General features: G+C 30.5%; 2 protein-coding genes across 2 annotated transcripts in view; one reads left to right on the top strand and one right to left on the bottom strand.

Moving 5' to 3' along the window:
- COG5 (component of oligomeric golgi complex 5) overlaps nt 1-18,095 on the top strand; it is a 328,255-nt gene that overhangs the window by 78,432 nt on the left and 231,728 nt on the right. The gene's annotated exons all lie outside the window — the stretch shown is intronic.
- GPR22 (G protein-coupled receptor 22) lies at nt 1,527-7,171 on the bottom strand. Its single transcript, XM_023504773.2, has 3 exons — nt 6,684-7,171; nt 5,469-5,722; nt 1,527-2,887 (listed from the first exon to the last, which is right to left on the bottom strand). The coding sequence occupies exon 3, from the start codon at nt 2,860-2,862 to the stop codon at nt 1,561-1,563; it is 1,302 nt and encodes a 433-aa protein (XP_023360541.1). The 5' UTR covers nt 2,863-2,887; nt 5,469-5,722; nt 6,684-7,171; the 3' UTR covers nt 1,527-1,560.

Here is an 18,095-nt window from a genome sequence, read left to right as displayed (position 1 = left end):
AGAAGATTTATGTTTGGTTGAGATTCAATAACTGCAAGATCCTTTATAGGTTGACTCCTAGATTTCCTAAATAACTTTTTTGAGCCTTAGTATCCTTTTCTAGAAAATGGGAATATTAAGACTTGAAGAAATTCTCAAGAATTGGTGAGGGGAAAGTGTATTTTAAAAATTTGTTTTGTCAATAATTTTTATCATTTATTAATATATTATTATAGCATACAGATATGTGGAAAATAATTCAAGACAGTTTTATTTTTTAATAAGCACCTTTTCTCCTCAGGAGATGAAAACTACATAATAATAATAAAATACTCATTTGACATATTTTGTTCAACTGGAATAACCATTACTTATTCTGGATGAATATATAACAAGGATCATTTGCAAGCCTCAAAATCATTTTCACCCAATAGTTTCCTAGTTTCCTAGCATCCTTTGAAGACAAGAAAGAGGACCTTCTGAATTTCATGTCTGAATGAGGTATAGAAGAAAAAATAGTGAGGGTAATGATAATGATAAGCAGGGTACAGATAAGATTTGGATTTGGAGTACAGTGGTACTATAGTTCTATCACAGACATCACGTTTAATATTGGAGGCAGCTCTGAAGTTTTATTATAAAAATTAGAAAGAATATGTTTTGCTGGTGGCATCTTCTATTCTCTATACATACAAATCCATTTAAATTCCCCTTATTATATTTAATTCCAATAATCTAAAACTGCATTTCTCTATAAAAAAAGAAAGTCCTCAAGGTATTCTTTAACTTTTTAAAACTATAGTGATAACTATATATTATAGGTTTATTGTTCTCTTCATCAGACAAAAATCATTGCTTTATATTTTTCTCATGTAATGAGGTACTACTTTGTTAATGCTCCTCACTTTACAATTTTTTTTAAGCCTTTGCTTATTCAGGTTTTCGTTCTTGAAAAAATTAAGAAAAGGAGTTACTGAATTTTTCCTTTTATATGTGACTATGGATAGAATCAGTGATAAATAAGGTTAATTTTTATTTATATTATTTATGGTAAATATTGTGAGACAGTGATTGGCTTAAGAACCTAAATAAATTCTAATTAATTTGAATTTATAATTTGAGGTTCTAAAGTAAAGTATATTCAAGTTAAGTTTTAATTTAAGTTATCTAGGATAAATGGCTCAGAAAACTGAATTTAATAAAAAATAAAACATACAGTTTTGATTGAATTTTAAAAGTATATGCTGTTTTAAGGCTATTCATTTATTTTAATTTTTTAGAAAATATGACTTACATGAATATTTTCTAGTGGACAGAATAATGACAAAATATACACAATGAAGTTACTTTAACAAACTGCCATGCAACATATACATTAAATAATGAAGAAATTGAATATATAAGACCTAATCTATTTAACATTTAATATTGAAATTTTACAGTATAACCAATACCTTAAAATTTTCCCCCTTGTTTGGCAGTCATGTTTTTTACAGTTAAAAACAAAACAAAACAAAACAAAATTTTTGGGATTGGGGATTTGGTGCAAACTTGTTTTTTTTTTTTTTTTTTTTTTTTTGCTTAGTCTGTAACAACCTGTGGTACTAAACATTTTTCTCTTATTTCACTGTCTTCAAAAGTAATTGTTTTATTCCTTTTTGGATCTATCCAAGAATTGTGTATTACAGCATTATTAGGCATAGGATCTGCTTCCACAATTGAAACAACTCGCTTTTTCATTTTGCTTTTTAAGACTTTTTGAAATTTTTGTCTAGTAAATGCGTATAATAGAGGGTGAAATATGGTTGTTCCATAGGCCATAACTAGAAAACACAATCTTAGTTTTACCAGAAGGTCACTTGGGCCCAAACATAAAATGGTGGTATTTAAAACAGAAATTGGTGTCCAGCAGAGAAGAAATGTTGAAATAATCAAGAGAGACATTTTAAAGACCCTCTTTTGCCTCTCCCGGCGTTCTCGGTGTCTCTTCACGGCTCGTCGGAGAGCAATTATAACTGAAACAGAAGTTCTTACACCAAAAACTACGTTTCTCCCGCCACTGCTTTGGGATACATCAGTAGTCTCATGCTGTGTGGTCAGAGAAATTGTCTTTTTCTTTCTCGCTTTCTTCTTTTGCCCTGTAGAAAATCTTGTGCCTATTCGAATATTTAGGGCTTGGAGTATTTTGGTGTAGGTAATTAGCATTACTATAACAGTGAAAAAGAAGATTGGAATCTGTACTAGCAGGTGATAGTACATCCCCAGTTCAGTGTGGTATTCATTTCTACTGACACAGAGAAGTGTTTTGTTTTTCCATCTGTTTTCACTTTGAAGACTGAAAAAATTGACCTCAATAAAGGGAATTAGGAAAGAGAAAAATGAGACAATCCATATGGATGTCATTAACATGACAGCTCTTCCCATTGTCAGAATTCGGTTTGCAGGTTTTACAGAGATATCATATCGGTCCAAAGTGATTGCAAAAACGTTGATTGCAGTTGAGACGCTTGCAAAGGATACACAAGCCTCATGGAAGCAACAGATGAGAGCAGTATTACTCTCCAGTGAAAGCAGAAGAATCACTATAGTTAGAGGAATACATCCTACACAAATAATTACATCAAGTACATGAAGATTCATTGTAATAATGTTACTGACAGAGTTGATTAAGTTGGATTTCATGCAGTAAAGTACCAATACTGTGAGATTGCTGCCAAGTCCCAATACAATTTCTAACATGAGAAATCCAGTGAGAGATACTTGAAAGCTTAATGGATATGAAGATGATGGGTACATATTGGTGTTGATGTCATCAATGTCATCTCGGACTGTAATGTTAGATTCAGACTGCATGTTGATTTCCAGAATGAGAGAGAAACACATTCTTTTGGAGCAGTTGTTTTTTTTCCTAGAAAGTGAAATAAAATAAACTATTTGATTTCCATAATTGCAATTGCTTAGATAAATATTTAATGTATATGCTCTCTTCCTATTAAAAAATCTGTTTAGTCTTGTATATATTTCTGGATTTGATATTTAGTAAAATTTACAAGGAAGAAAACTTGTCAGAATCTTAATTCATCAAGTTCACATTATTATATTGTAAAAGGGCATTTAGAACACACATATATACATATATACAGACACACAGATAGACATATATTCACACACACACACACACACATATATATATATATATATATATATATATATATATATATATGCATACACCTACATATATTTATCCTTGAAGAATTATTAAGTCTTTCCTTCATATATGGTAAAACATTTTAATATTAAAAAAAATCTTTTGCTGCAAACTTTTCACTTTAATTTTTCAAAAAAGAAATGATAAAATGCTTTAAAAATTTATTGGCATATATATGCTACTTTTAAAAATTCAATAAAACATATCTAAATTATTAGAAAATGCACATATTGCATATTCAAATAGTATGAGTATAGCTCTCCCCTTGAAACATTTTATTGAATAAAGATTTACAATTAAAATATAGTTTTGGGGTGTTATATGTTAGGATACTAGTATTCTTTTAAATACTATTTCCCTAGTCTTAATTTGAAAATTTTTCAGTTTATAGCCAGTAATGTGTTATGGTTATTGTAAGAAAATTCTCCTATGATACTTACATTTTAAAATATTGTGATTAGAATAAAAATATTTTATATTGGTCTTTGAACTTTATATTATATATATTTTGTGAAAAGATTTAAAAAAGATGCAAAAGGAAGTTACTTTGATGTGTTCTAGGACAGTCAAACTTTCATAAGATGGCACTCAGCTTTGATATGGAAAGTTTATTTCATGACCGCACCCTTTTGTGAAGCTTAAGAGTTGAATTTAACAGCTCAATAATAAATTTGCATTTTCAAGACATTTTTAACAATGTAACTATTGGCTTTATTTAAATCTAGGATATAAAGTGAAAAATGAGACTCTGGAGAAATCTTAGAAATTTGTTTTTTGGAGAGTTTTAAAAATTGTACTTTTGAAGTTATTAGAAATGAATATTTTTAAAGATAATTGGAATATATCTTCAATTGCTGTTGGTGTAGATTCATATTTAGTACCTAAGTCTTTTGATCTATTTGCAGATGAAATGTACATCTTTCAGTATGTTCATGTCATATATACAATATTTTACATTTCTAAAATCATTTTACGTATTTGAAATATAAAATGTCAGCTAAAGTGATTTTAAAGTGATAGTCTTAGGCATGAAATAGGAAATATAAACTTCCAAATTGAATTCAATTTCTTCATATTTTACAAGTTTTGCCAAGCTTATATATCATTCCAGGATAGATCCATTTATATTATCAGCTTTAAAAAATGACTTCAGAACGTTTTTTAGGTGATTATAAGATTGAATTTTCTTGAACAAAGATTAAACCAGAACATTACTAAAAATGTATTTGTTCAAATAAGGCATGGTCAGAACTCAAACTGAAATCCTGTGAAAATGGAAAATTTTAAATGCGCCAAATGTTTTAAGCTGACAGATTAAACATCAGGTCTTTGTCACATCAATTAGATTTATGATTAAATAAAAGCAAAAAAATGTCAAGTTTGAAACATAATTAGGAAAATACATTTTCATATAAAGGTTCTGGTTCTCTTGTAAATGTTAAACAGTGCTTGAGTGCATGCATCTTTTGACCTACCTGTTTTCTGTTGCCTCAGGGATCTTTCAGCTCACTATGGCAGTTTTTCAAAAATTGATACATGATGTCATTGACAGATTTTTGACATGCATTTTCACCTGGCAACATTGAAGTACTAATGTTCTACTTACTGCCTTGTAGCATATTTCATTAATTTTTGTTCCAGCACTTCAGCAGCAAGGTTTATGTTTAAAAGTGAAATTTAGCTGGCTGATAGATTTCTAATGACTCGTACATATTATTTGCATTTCTTTTACTTTTAAAAGCTACTAACAATAAAAACAAGAAACTTCTTAAGTAACATTAATTATATTGCCCTTTTGAGGACTAAGAGGCTGCGTATTTTTATTTTCCAATATAAGTGAAAATAAAAATAGAGGCTTTGGATTTCTAGCTTCAGAAATGTATTTAGACATCCTTTTGTTGTTACAACTGGACATTTGCTTCTATAGTACTTTTGTTTATTAGTTGGACTAATGTCTTGATCACATAAATTTCTTTACAATATAAAATCTACTTCATGAGCTTTTGATAAAAACCATCTGCTATTTAATTTGGTTTATTTTCATTAAAGAAAGATATATAACAGATCATGAAATTCAGAGAAAAAAATAACCATTAGTCATTGTGACAATTGCTATGAATAACTTAATTTGTAGTGCAGAAAACCTGATACAGCTTCATTTAGCTTTCTGGTGAAGTATGCACATTCTGCTTTTGGAAATTCAGTTTTCATTGTTCTTCATGAATCAGTTGTTTCCACAATTTTGCTATTTAAAGTAGAAAATCCTTTTAAAAATGCTCACCATTTTGTTTTCAGCCTTAAACCATTGCATTCTTCTCTTGAAAATATTATCCAATGTCTTCTCTTCAGAGTACTGATTTGTTATGCATGCAAGCAGTCATACAGACTTAGTCCATGTTTTTGCTTTAACTCCTTTATGCCTTTAGAAATATACATTATATCTTGTAGCTTGTGGTTCAGACTGCTAGAAAGAGGTTCAGTCATTTGCATTCTTTATAATGTCAGTAGCAAAAACTGAATTAGATGTTTTATGCCCTTGCAAAGAAAAAGAAAAAAAAATTAAGATAAAGAATGTCTGTTAATTTTATGTTAATAATTAAAAAGTTACTGTTATACTATTTATGTAAAATCTATTTTCAAAAATATTTAAGTTTTATTATTAGATCTAAAACCATACATGTAAAATCTAAGAAGTATCCTTTTACCCTGCAAAATTGTATTTACTAATGATAATGTTTACATTGCCAGTGTGAAAGAAAAAGAGAAAAGCTAATTGTTTCTTAACAACTGTTTACTATTTCTGTATTTAAAATTAGCTCATATTTTCAGATCTTTTGAATAAGTTTATACTGTTCACACTATAATGTCTTCTTGTCTTTGTGATAAATTTGATAAAGCATCAGCTATCTTAGGAACACTAGGATCTTGTTTAATAACTGTTTGGACATTACTTGGAATTTACTGACCGAAATCAGTTTCCTATCTGTATTCTACAGGTAAAATTTTCACTGATGTTTTGTTAAAATAGTTGAAATAGACAAGCTAATGCGGAGATGTGACTACATTTATAATTGGGTTCTATGACTAAATACATTTTTATGCTTGTGCTGTTATTAAGCAGTGAAAAACAGCTATATAGTAAACCTATTATTTCTTAAAAGAATTTTCTTATGCATCAATATGTGTAAATTTTTTGAAAAAAATCTATTTTTTATTTAAGATATTTAGCTAATTGTAGTGATTTTAAAAGCTAGTTTTCATAGTAAATCAACAGAAAATGTCCCTAATAATCAAGGCATTTTCAAAGAATCACATGTTTAAAAAGCAATGATTTTTAAAATAAAAAAAAAATCATTAGTGCATATTTATCAACAGGCAGAATTAGCTAAAAAATTCTTAAAATTTATGCTAAACCATCCTTTTTCTAAAATTTTGCCAAGAACAGATAATGCTGTTTCAAGAGCATCTGTATGCTATAATAAGGAACATATCTTACCTCTGCTTAAAGATTGGCTATATTCTTGATATAGTTGAAGCATTTCCAGTTTTGATTGATTCATTTCTTTCACTTGTTAGCAGAGTACTGAGGGAAGAGGGTCATAAACATCTCTTCAAAAAAAGACCTTAGTGAAAATATGTTCCTGGATTGTGCCATTGTTTCAGCACTCCTGCTAATGTATGGAACATGTAAGGCTGTTTAGAGGCTGCTGCAGTCTCTCACTCTTCCGACTGTGGAATCAATAAGCGTCTGAAAATACATAATGAAAGTAATTTAACATACTGAAGGCTTCTTGTCTCCAGAGGCAACATTTAGATTCAGTCTTTCTAAAGAAGAACAGCAGTACTTCTCAGAGGAAAGCCTGTTCTGGGCAGCGTTTGCAGAATGACAGCCTACCTTGTCGCTTCTCTCCACTGCAGAGAGATGCAGTGCATTCACTAATTTTGATTGGTCAGTTGTGTTGGGCTTAAACTGTGCTACATATGTATAGCAGTGATTTCCCTTCCTCCTCATCCCCCTTTCCCCCCCGCTACTGTTTTATATATGGATGCTTTTTCAAAAGGCTAAATTTATAAATGTATTGAATGTGATTCTCAAATAGATGATGTACTCATTAGTCTTTATCTTTAAAATAATTTGCTCTATTTTGGTTTGTTCTTCATTAGTGCCAGCATGGAAGAAAATGCAATGATGGAGAGAATTGCACAGTATAAAGTATATTTTCTTTTTAAAGCCTTTGATAATTATATTTAAGAATATCTTGGTGCTATGTCATCTTTTTGTTGATTTCTTTTTTTTTTTTTTTTTTTAACTAAAAAAAGGAACTACTGCATTTTTACTATGAACCAAGCTGAATTTTAACCAGTATGTTTGTGTTTAGGTCTTTATTCTTGTGTGTTCCAAATGAGTCTGAAACAAAACAACATATTTAAAATCATTGCAGGTATCTTTATTCTTTCAGTAAATATTTGAGTCCCTACTACGTGCAATGCATGGTGATAGGCATTGAATGCAGCAGAAAATTAATCACGCTATGATCAGAATATTGTTTTCTTATTAACAAGTCAATTTTTGACTTTATATATACTGTACAGTAATATTTCATCATGTGTACAAATTATCAGTTTAATTTTAGAAACAATGCTACAAAATTTTATTAGGGTATATTAATTTGTTTGCACCTTCAGTAATACTTGTTCTTTTTAATGTTTAATGCTGTCTTTAACATTTATGTTTGTATATTTTCTCTGAGAAAGCAATTCAGGGAACCTTTGTTAAGTACGTATAATGAATGTGCAAGGCACCAGGAACATTAAAATTAATGAAGTAACTTGTTTTCATAGTTTCATAAGTTAAAGATAAAAATTTACCCCCCTTCAGAAAATAAAAGCTATGTACTGAAGAGAAAAACATTTATTATATAGATACAAAAAGCTTTAAGCTTTAACTTTAAATATAGGGCTGTAGTTTTGGAACTGGAAGGGACTCTAATGTTATCTAGTTCATAGAATGCCTCTCAGTGTTCATTAATTTAGTATCTTCAGGGTTTCCTGAAAAAAATCTTTCATAAGTCAACATTATATTTAATTTTTATATTTTATTTTATATAATACTATATAGTTTTTTTTTACAAAATAGCAGAATTTTAGAATTATTGTAATATTAATTTTTACTATTACTGATTTCAGAACTCTGAAAAGCATTATTTTGCTGTTAACAGACTGATTTCAGTTTTTAATTTGCTAATAAGAATGTTACATTAAACGTCAAAGCAATTCTCATATAATTTTGACAAATCTAACAGTAAATCTTATCTTCTTATAATTTTCTAGGGTTTCACCTTGAGAATTGCATATTGATAAAAGATCTTTATAGAGCTTGAAAGATACTTTATAAAATTTCTTATATTTCCATAAATTTCTTAACAACCTGGGATGTTAAAAATTTGCTCATCTAAAAATGAAAAAAATCACTACATGTATTTAGAAAGCTTGAATTTTCCTGGTCTATCAGCCATATTGAAAGATTAGTGTCACACATGTTTTAAACACAAAACTACTCCAGAGAAGGATTATTAGCATGATTTGGTAGCTTGGTTGGATAGAGATTACATTACAACAGTCTTTTTTTTTTTTTTTTTTTTTTTTAACTTGAACTTTTCTAGTCATACACTTCACTGCTGAAAAGGAATGTTCATTTATTTCTAGAAAGACAATCTCAACATGTCCCGTAGCATCAAATTTATCAAATATATAGATCATTGGATTCAGATCCAGATTTTATTCATTCTTGCCTGTGGGTTATCCCCATTTCAATCCATCCTTTACAAAGCTGACAAAACAATATTCCCAGTGTCCCTGTTCTTTATAGGAAAAATACAGACTTCTTTATTTAGAATTTTCCAACTTTAATTACCATTACTTTTATTTACATTATTTATATTCTTGTGAAACTAGACTCACTTTTACTTCTTAAAAATATTCTTGTTCTTTAAGACTCAATTTAGGAAGGCACCTCTTCTCTGAAGCCTTATCCCCAATTTCTCCAGGTGAAAGTGTTTATATTCTCTTTTAAATTTTCTTAAAACATTTTGCCTGTGTCTTTTCCTTTACAGGAAGCAATTGAGTCTTATCACAGTTTGCCTCATACTAATCTGTGTTCATGTCACATTCCAGGTACTAGACATGGGAGCAGGGACAGTATTGTTTTGATCTTTGTTAGCCTAGTTGCTAGCACAATACTTTCCACTTAGGTATATAATAATTTTTAAAAATTAAATTAATGGAAAATAAATTTCTAATGCAAAATTTAGCACATTAGTTTAAAATGACAAAAATCCAAGTAACCATGGAAACTCAGATAATCACATTTGTGTACTTAATAAATTTAGTATAATTTTAGAGCAATAAAGTTGAAAAATTCTCCAGATGGCAATGGTAGTAGAAAGACCTTTGATTCTGTTGTCAGAACACTTGAATTTAAATCTTATCTACACAATATTTTTTCTAGCAGTTGGGCTTACAAAAATTGTAAAAAGGCAATGTTCCTATTTTGACTTGATACTGGAGAGAGGTAAATAATTGAAATGACATGTTCACATACCACTTCAGTATATGCTATGAGAGCTAGAAAATTTAGCTCTTTTCCTCATGATTTTATAGTTTACATAGTTTTAATGGCTTATAGTTTAAATTAACACACATGATGCTTACTTATACGTATTTCAAAGACAATGATTTAATCAATGTGGTATGTCTTTCAGTTATTTGAAAATTTTCTCAGTTTTGTTGGGTCCCTGTCAGAACTTTTGATAGGTTGCCATAGCTTTTGAGAACCCAAGGTTCATACTTAAGTTTTGGATTCAAGACAGTGTAACAACATAGTAAGTGTTATGTACCCTCTGCTTTCAGAAGTACCATATCAGGCAAAGGAAGAGAGACAAAGTTTTATATAGGGAGCATATGGTGCAGTAAGAGATTGGACATTTAAGGCAGCAGCTTTTATCTACAGTTTTCAACTCTTACTGGATGTGTGACCCTGGGGAAGGTATTTAACCTCTCAGTTCTGCAAGCAACTTTCTAGAACTTTTAAGGAAATGATAATTACAGGTCTGTACTCATAGAGGAAATGTCTTCAAGTTGCTTAGTCTCAAAAAAATAATAGGACTAAGTAATAAGAAAAGCAAAACATTAGAGAGCTAGGAAATAAAATACTGGTGAAATATGAGGTGGAAGTAATTACTGACTGGGAGGATCAGGAAAGACTTCCTGTAGAAGGTAGCTTTTCAAATGGGCCTTAATGGATGGGTAGGAGGTGAATAGGTAAAAATAGAACAGGTGAAGAAAGTATTATGTGCAGAGGGAGTAACTTGATCTAAGAAAAAAATATCATAAGTAACAACAGAGTACACAATATGATAAAATATGAGGGAACTTAACAGTTTGGCTCTAGAGGAAGAGAAGGATTTCAGTAAGCTGAGATAAGGGAGAGGGAGGGTAAGCATGGGCAATGTATTCTTCAAATGCAGGAAAGAAATAAAGTTAAAAAATGAGAAATGTTTAATTTAGAAGTAATATGGAACATGTGAAGACTAATAGAATGAAAAAGGACTGCAAAGATGGTTTGAAACTAGATAAGTGGAGTGGAATATTTAAATTTATCCAAATATGTTTCATGATATCTCCTTTTAAATAATTTATTAAATATATATTAATTCTATTAATAACAATGCACAATAAATAGTAATGTGCATCATGCTAAGAATGGGAGATACAAAGATGTATCCTGCTCTCTTCCTGCCCTCTAGGAGTTAATAGTTTAATGGGAAAACAAAATTTCTGCATATAGAAATGAGAATGAAATCAGGTAGAATAGAAACAGAGCAAAGGAAGGATTAAGAAATTGCTACAAGAAATATTAGGAAGGAGAGATCCCTTTTATTCATTTTTTTCAAATCAGTTTTTTGTCAGTTCCAAGTTTCCTTCTTTCTTTTCCCTTCTCCAATTGAGAATTCACTGGAAATTAAACCCATTATAAATACATAGAAACATACAAACCAAATTAGAAAAAGGTATATTTGAATTTTTAGTATATCACTTCTTTCTGGAAGAGGATAGCATGTTTCTTCATAAGTTCTTTGGAACTGTGGTTGGTCATTGTGTTGATCAGAGGTATTAAGATTTCAGAGTAGATGACCTTTACAATATTTTTGTTCCTGTATAAGTCATTCTCTTGATTCTGCTCATTTTACTTTTCTGAAATCATCACTTTTCTCATTTCTTATAGCACAATAATATTACGTTACATTCATATGCCATCAGTCATTCCCAAATGATGGTCATCCTTTCAGTTCCCAATTCTTTGCTACCACAAGAAAAGCTACTATAAACAATTTTGTACAAATGGATATTTTTCCTCTTTCTTTGAATTGTTTGGTGGTATAGTCTTACCAGTAGTATTGCTGAATCAGAAGGTGAACAAAATTTAATTTGTATAAAGTAGTATCTTGAAGTTAATTTTAGTTTGATTTTCTCATTATTATTTATTTAGAACATTTTTATTTCATGTGACTACTGACAGTTTGGATTTTTTCTTAGAAAACTGCCCATTATTATCTTTGGACTAAATATTGCTTGGAGAATGACTTTTTTTTCTTTTAAATTTGATTCAGTTCTCTGTATCTTAAAAATAAGACTTTAATCAGAGAAACTATCTGCAAAGATTCTTCCTTCCCCCTCCTCAGTTGCCTATTTTCTTCCATTTTGAATTGAATTTGGTTTTATTTGTGAAAGACATTTTAATTTTTTTGTAAACAAGATTATACATTTTACTTCCTCTGAACGCCTATTTTGTTTGATTATAAACTTTTTCCTATCTCTACATCTGACTCATAATTTCATTCATGCTCCTTTGATTTCCTTATGGTATCACCCTTTAGAGAGAAATCATGTAGTCATTTTGAACTTACCTTGGAATACAGTATAAGATGTTGATCTGTACCTTGTTTTTTCCCTACTAGTTTATGTTTTTTCCTAATAGTTTTTGTCAGATATTGAGTTCCTGCCCAAATAGCTGGAGTCTTTGGGTTTATAAAACAGTTTACTGTCCTCTTTTTTCTTCATTATATCATGTATCTAATCTGTTCTACTGATTAGTTTCTCTATTACCCAGTACCAAATTGTTTTGATGATCACAGATTTATAATATATTGAAATATAGGATTGGTGGTTCTTCTTCCATTGCAATTTTTTTCCATTGATTCCCTTGATATCCTTGACCTTTTATTCCTCCAGATGAAATTTGTGATGATTTTTTTTAACACTACAAAGTAAGTCTTTGGTAATTTTATTGGCATTTTCATTACATGGCTTTAGCCTACCCAAGAGTAATTTATATTTCTACAGTATTTATATCTGTATTTGTGTGAAGAGTGTTTTTTTTAAAAATAGTGTTCATATAGTCCTGTATGTGTCTTCATAGATAGACATCTAAGTATTTTATTCTAACTATAGCTATAGGTAGGTTAAATGGAATTTCTCTGTCTCTTCTTGCTGGGTTTTATTAGTAATATACAGAAATAACGATGATTTGAGTAGGTTTATTATACCTTACCACTTTAATGAAATTGTCTTTATTAGTTTTTTAGTTGACTTTCTAGGATTTTCTAAGTAATCCATCTTATCATCCACAAAAGCTATTACTGTTGCTTCCCATTACTGTTCCTTCCTACTGTTGCATTGCCTATATTTATTCCTTTGATATATTTTTCTTGTCTTATTGTCTTAGCTAACATTTCATGTACAATATTGAATACTGATGGGTGAAAAAGGACATCCTTTCTTTACCCCTAATCTTATTGAAAAGACTTCTAGTTTGTGTTTATTACAGATAATTCTTGCTCTTAGTTTTAGATAGATTCTGCTTTATCATTTAAGAAAATCTCTATTTTCATGCTTTTTAGTGTTTTTAATAGGAATAGATTTATTTTTTTTATAGGCTTTCTCTACATCTATTGAAATGATCCCAATTTTTGTCCTTTTTTGTTGTAGCATGTTCGACTGAATTTATAGTTTTTACTAATATTGAATCAGTTCTATATTTCTGGTATCAATCAAGCCTGATGATAGTGAATGATCTCTGTGACATTGATAGACTAATCCTTGCTTGTATTTCATTTGATTTCAGTATCTATTAGGAAAACGGGTATATAGTTTCCTTTTTCTATTTTTTCTCTCCTTAGCTTATTTATCAAGACCATATTTGTGTCAAAGAAGGAATTTTGGTAGAATTCCTTATTTTTTCAAATGGTTTATGTAGTATTAGAATGAATTGTTCTTTAAATATTTGGTAGAACTCACTTATAAGATGATCTGGTCCTGAGATTTTGTTTAGGGAGTTCATTTATAATTCAATTTCTTTTTCTAAGAAAGGGAGGCAGGGAGAAAAAAATTGAGGGAAGAGGGTGGGGAAAAAAGTAAGAAAAGAAAGGAGGGTAGGAATTTTTAAGGCCTTAATATGTTCTAGGCACTGTGTTAAGCACTTTGTAAATTTGATTCTCATTACAACCCGGGGGATGGGGGTAGGCACTATTGTTGTTTTTATTTTATAGATGAGAAACCTAAGGCAAACAGGTTATATGATTTTCCTAGAATCATACAGGTAGTATATTTCTGAGACTGGTTTTGTCCTCAGCCATGTCTCCTTATTCCAAGTTTAATACTTTTTTTGTCACTGATTTGTTTCTGCTGTATCTTGCCTCTTTATGACCTCATTTGGGGTTTTCCTGGCAAAGAGACTGGATTAATTTGCCATTTTATTCTCCGACTCATTTTCCTCACTGAACTGAGGCAAACTGGATTGAGTGACTTGTCCAGGATCACACAGCTAGTAAGTATCTGAGGCCATATTTGCATTCACAAAGATGAATCTTCATGATTCCAAGCCCAGGGCTCAATCCACTGCACCACATGGTTACCCACCTAATGCTTTAGTAGAGTATTTTGTCAGAGGGATCTGATATGAGAAAGTGGGCAGAAGAGGATGTTCATGGCAAATGGCTTTGATTTTTTTCTCTAAAATGTGGGGGGAGATCCTTAATTAGATGGGTGCTGTTAAGAGATAAGATGGGAGATTTGAGGGGGAAAATTTAGAATATGATGTAGATAAAATTTAACTGGATAGCTAAGTTTGAACCTGAAATTCATCAAATTCCAAAATGATGAATTAATTCATCCTGTTGACAGTGAGGAATCATGGAAGTTTTTGAGCAGGGGAAGACATTATTGAACCTGTATATTTGGAAGATTACTTTATCAGTTGTATGGAGTATGAACAATAGAGAATGTTCAGGCAGGTAAACCATTTAGGAACTTATCCCAAGAGTCCAAATTAGAAATAATAGTGACCTGAAATAAGATAATGTAGCATAAACAGAGAGGAGAGAAGCAGTATTGTCAAGGTTGAATTGACAAGAACAGGCACCTTATTGAATGAAGCGATCCAGAGAAAAGAGACAGGTTCAATGGGACATTTTAGTTTTGAGCCTGACTAATTAATATAGTATTAGCAACAAAAATACAGATGTTGAAAGGAAGAATAGATTTTATTTTAGTTTTAGTGATCATTTGGGTGACCACATAGAAAAACTGTGAAGAAAAGCCACGTGGTTGTTTTGTTTCCCTTTGGTTTTGTAATAGATGCTCTAGAACATTTGACATAAAAATTACTGCCATCCTCTTAAGATCCAGTTGTTAACCTATATTATGTATTTAGTAACTTTTTACCTGAACCCTTTCCTTCCCCCATTATTTAAATCTCTTCATTCAGAAAAATACAGGGTTTTATGCTTGTGGACAGAAATGGTGATACTTTTATGCACTGTATGTTTTAAAGACAATATGAGTGTTTTTTGAGTACTGACTTGGAAAATTTTCGATCAGAGAATATGGTCTAGAAGGACATACTGAAAATCAGGTAATATAAATGAATAGTAAGTTTGAATAAAATTTTAGAAATCAAAGCTATTTGGGGGGATTGAATATAAAATTTATATTATAAAAATTGTGCAGGGTTACCTATTTTTTAGTGTTTCTAGGACATATATTGATGAAGCATAAAAGACACGTTCTGTTACTTGAATTTGATTGATTGTCTTAGTTAATTTGAAACCTAAGATTTTCACTAAAATCAGAGTTTTTTATTTGAAATCCTAGACTATGCTTTTTAGATACTACAGAAAGAAACAGAATAGTAGTAATCCTTCATTCCAGAAATTTTCTGACCATATTTTAGGAGGATAATAAATATAAGGAACAAGAAAGTTTTTATAAATAGATAAATTGGCAAATAATAGTTTCTATTAATGGATAAATTAGAAAATTAGCAAATAATTTTTAGCGAATGAAAAATAATTGAATTTTTTACAACATAGAACAAAAATGATGAATTCAAATCAATTTGGAAAATAAAATAATATGAAAGCTATAATTTAAGATGTATTTCATAGGAATATAAGATCATAGTTTAGTATTGAAGTCATTTATCTTTTATATTAAAAATCATAAGAAATAAGATTATTTCCTCTTATTTATTTAGTACAAATAGTGATATGGATGAAAGAAATCTAGAAATCTAAATACTTTTATATATCTAAAACAATATCTTGTAATTTTTAAACTTTCTCTTGGCTAGTCATTTTAAACAATTTATACTGTCCTCTATTCTTTTCCATCTCCAAAGCAGCAGCTATTCCAGACTTTATCCTCTTTCCTCATTCCCCTCCTTGCAACCTCTCTCTTGCACATTCCCAGCTAAGGACCTTGCTTCATACTTCAGTGGAAAAATTGAGACTGTTTTACTAAGTTCTGTCTTTTCCTGTACTCCTCATTTCACATAACCCAGATGCCTTCAAGCCCTTGTAAAGTCAGTCCACTCTCCATGTACTCTTGGTCCCATTCTGTGCATCTTCTCAATCAGATTTCCCCCACTATCAGTTTTTTATGATTTTTTTAAAAAAAGTTTTTAAAAATTTCATTTTATTTTATTTCCAGATTCTTCTAATCTCTCCATTCTCCTGTACTGAAGAGAAATCAAGGAAAACATAACCCCTGTTTTTTTTTTTTTTTTTTAAAGGCATGACTATACATGCATGTATATGCATGCAAAACGGATTTCCACATTAACTATTCTTCCCCCCCCCCCCCCCCCCTCCCTTCCTCTCCTTCCCCCCCCATTTGTACTGAATCTATCACTTTTCTATCTAGATATATTTCATTAGTTTGTAATTGTGATTGGTCATTGTGTTAAGCAGAGTTCCCAATTTTCTTGCTTTTACTTACTTATCAGTTTATATAAGTACCTCCAATTTCTTTGAAACTGTCCTCTTTATCATATCTTATAGCACAACAGTATTCTGTTGTATATATACCATAACTTTTTCAGCCATTCCCCAGTTGATTGACTCTTTCTGAGTTTCACATTATTTGTTATGATAAAAAGAGTCACTATAAATATTTCTGCCCATATACATTCTTTGTCTAGTTCTTTGGGAGATAAACCCTAGTAGTAGTATCATTGAATAAAAGGATATACATAGTTCAGTGGCTTTCTGATTATGGTTCCAAATTACTTTCCAATTTGTCTAGCCCAATTCACAGTTCTGCCAATAATAATTAATGTATCTGTTTTCTCACAGTCCCTCTGGCATATCATTTTTTTTTCTTATCATTGCCAATCTAATAGATTTGAAGTGAAAACTTAAGAATAGTTTTAATTTGCATATCCATCGTGATTTAGAACATTGTTTCATGTGATTCTTGATGGCTTGGATATTTTCTTAATACAACTTTTATCATTATCATTTAGGGAATGATTTCTATTCTTATAAATCTGAAACAGTTCCCTACATTTCCCTGCAAATACCTTTTTGAGAAACATGTTAAAAAGATTCTGTCCCTGCCACTTACCCTATTTCTCTTCTAATTTTTGCTGAATTGTTTTCTTATGCAAAACCCTTTTAATTTTATATAATCAGAATTATCCATTTTACTTTATGATGATGCGTTCTCTCTTTTATTTGCTTTTGAACTTTTCCCTTGTCCATAAATCTAATAAGTTTCTTCCTAAATTCTCTAAATTCGTATATGATGTCACTTTTTAAGTCTTGGAGCTCATGTTGATATACAATAAATATGAAATGTTGTTCTGTATCTGTTTCCTGCCAGACTGTTTTCTAATTTTCCCAACAGTTTTACCTAATAATAACAGTTTTACCTATATTATTGCTGGGATCTTTGGATTTATTAAACACAAGATTATTCTTCTCATTTATTCCTGTGTATTATATATCTTAATCTGTAATGCTCTTAGTTTGGTTTTCTTGGGATCTTTGAGCAGCCTTCGTTTCGACAAAGCAATCACCACAAGAATAGCCAGGTGGTAAAGTCCAAAAGTCTTTATTGTCTCCTTTGCCTGGTGTTCAACTAGCTTTATCTTGGCCTTCAGAGGGGACTTGGTTTCAGTGGAGAAAATGCAGGAGGAGAGCCTGCCACAAGGTGGTGTGAGATATGATGAATGAATCTGAGTCCAAGGGCTTGTGCTTCAGCCTCCAGTCTACTTGTCTTCTCTAACTCTGAATGAATCTGGCTGAGGCTCCCAACTTATATGCTCTACACTGAGTATAAACCAATCATTATATCATTAGGAAACCATTATTTGTTGAAGATTAAATCAGTCATACTGAATTTAGAGAACTATTAATCACCATGCTAAACTAGATAACCATTGTCTCATCAATTCTACTGACTTAACATCTTGTAAGAATCCTTGTTTCAGAGTTCTGGCCCATTACATTAATCTTTTCTACTTATCACCCTCCTTGTTTCTTAACCATTATTTTGAAAATTCTGGTAT

Source organism: Sarcophilus harrisii, chromosome 5 (genome assembly GCF_902635505.1).
Source record: "Sarcophilus harrisii chromosome 5, mSarHar1.11, whole genome shotgun sequence".
In the NCBI taxonomy this organism is placed as follows: domain Eukaryota; kingdom Metazoa; phylum Chordata; class Mammalia; order Dasyuromorphia; family Dasyuridae; genus Sarcophilus; species Sarcophilus harrisii.
This window is presented reverse-complemented; position numbering and strand designations above follow the sequence as displayed.

Bases quoted from the DNA above. Each gene is read 5' to 3' on its own strand.
- GPR22 (XM_023504773.2), bottom strand. From the start codon at position 2,862: ATGTGTTTCTCTCTCATTCTGGAAATCAACATGCAGTCTGAATCTAAC.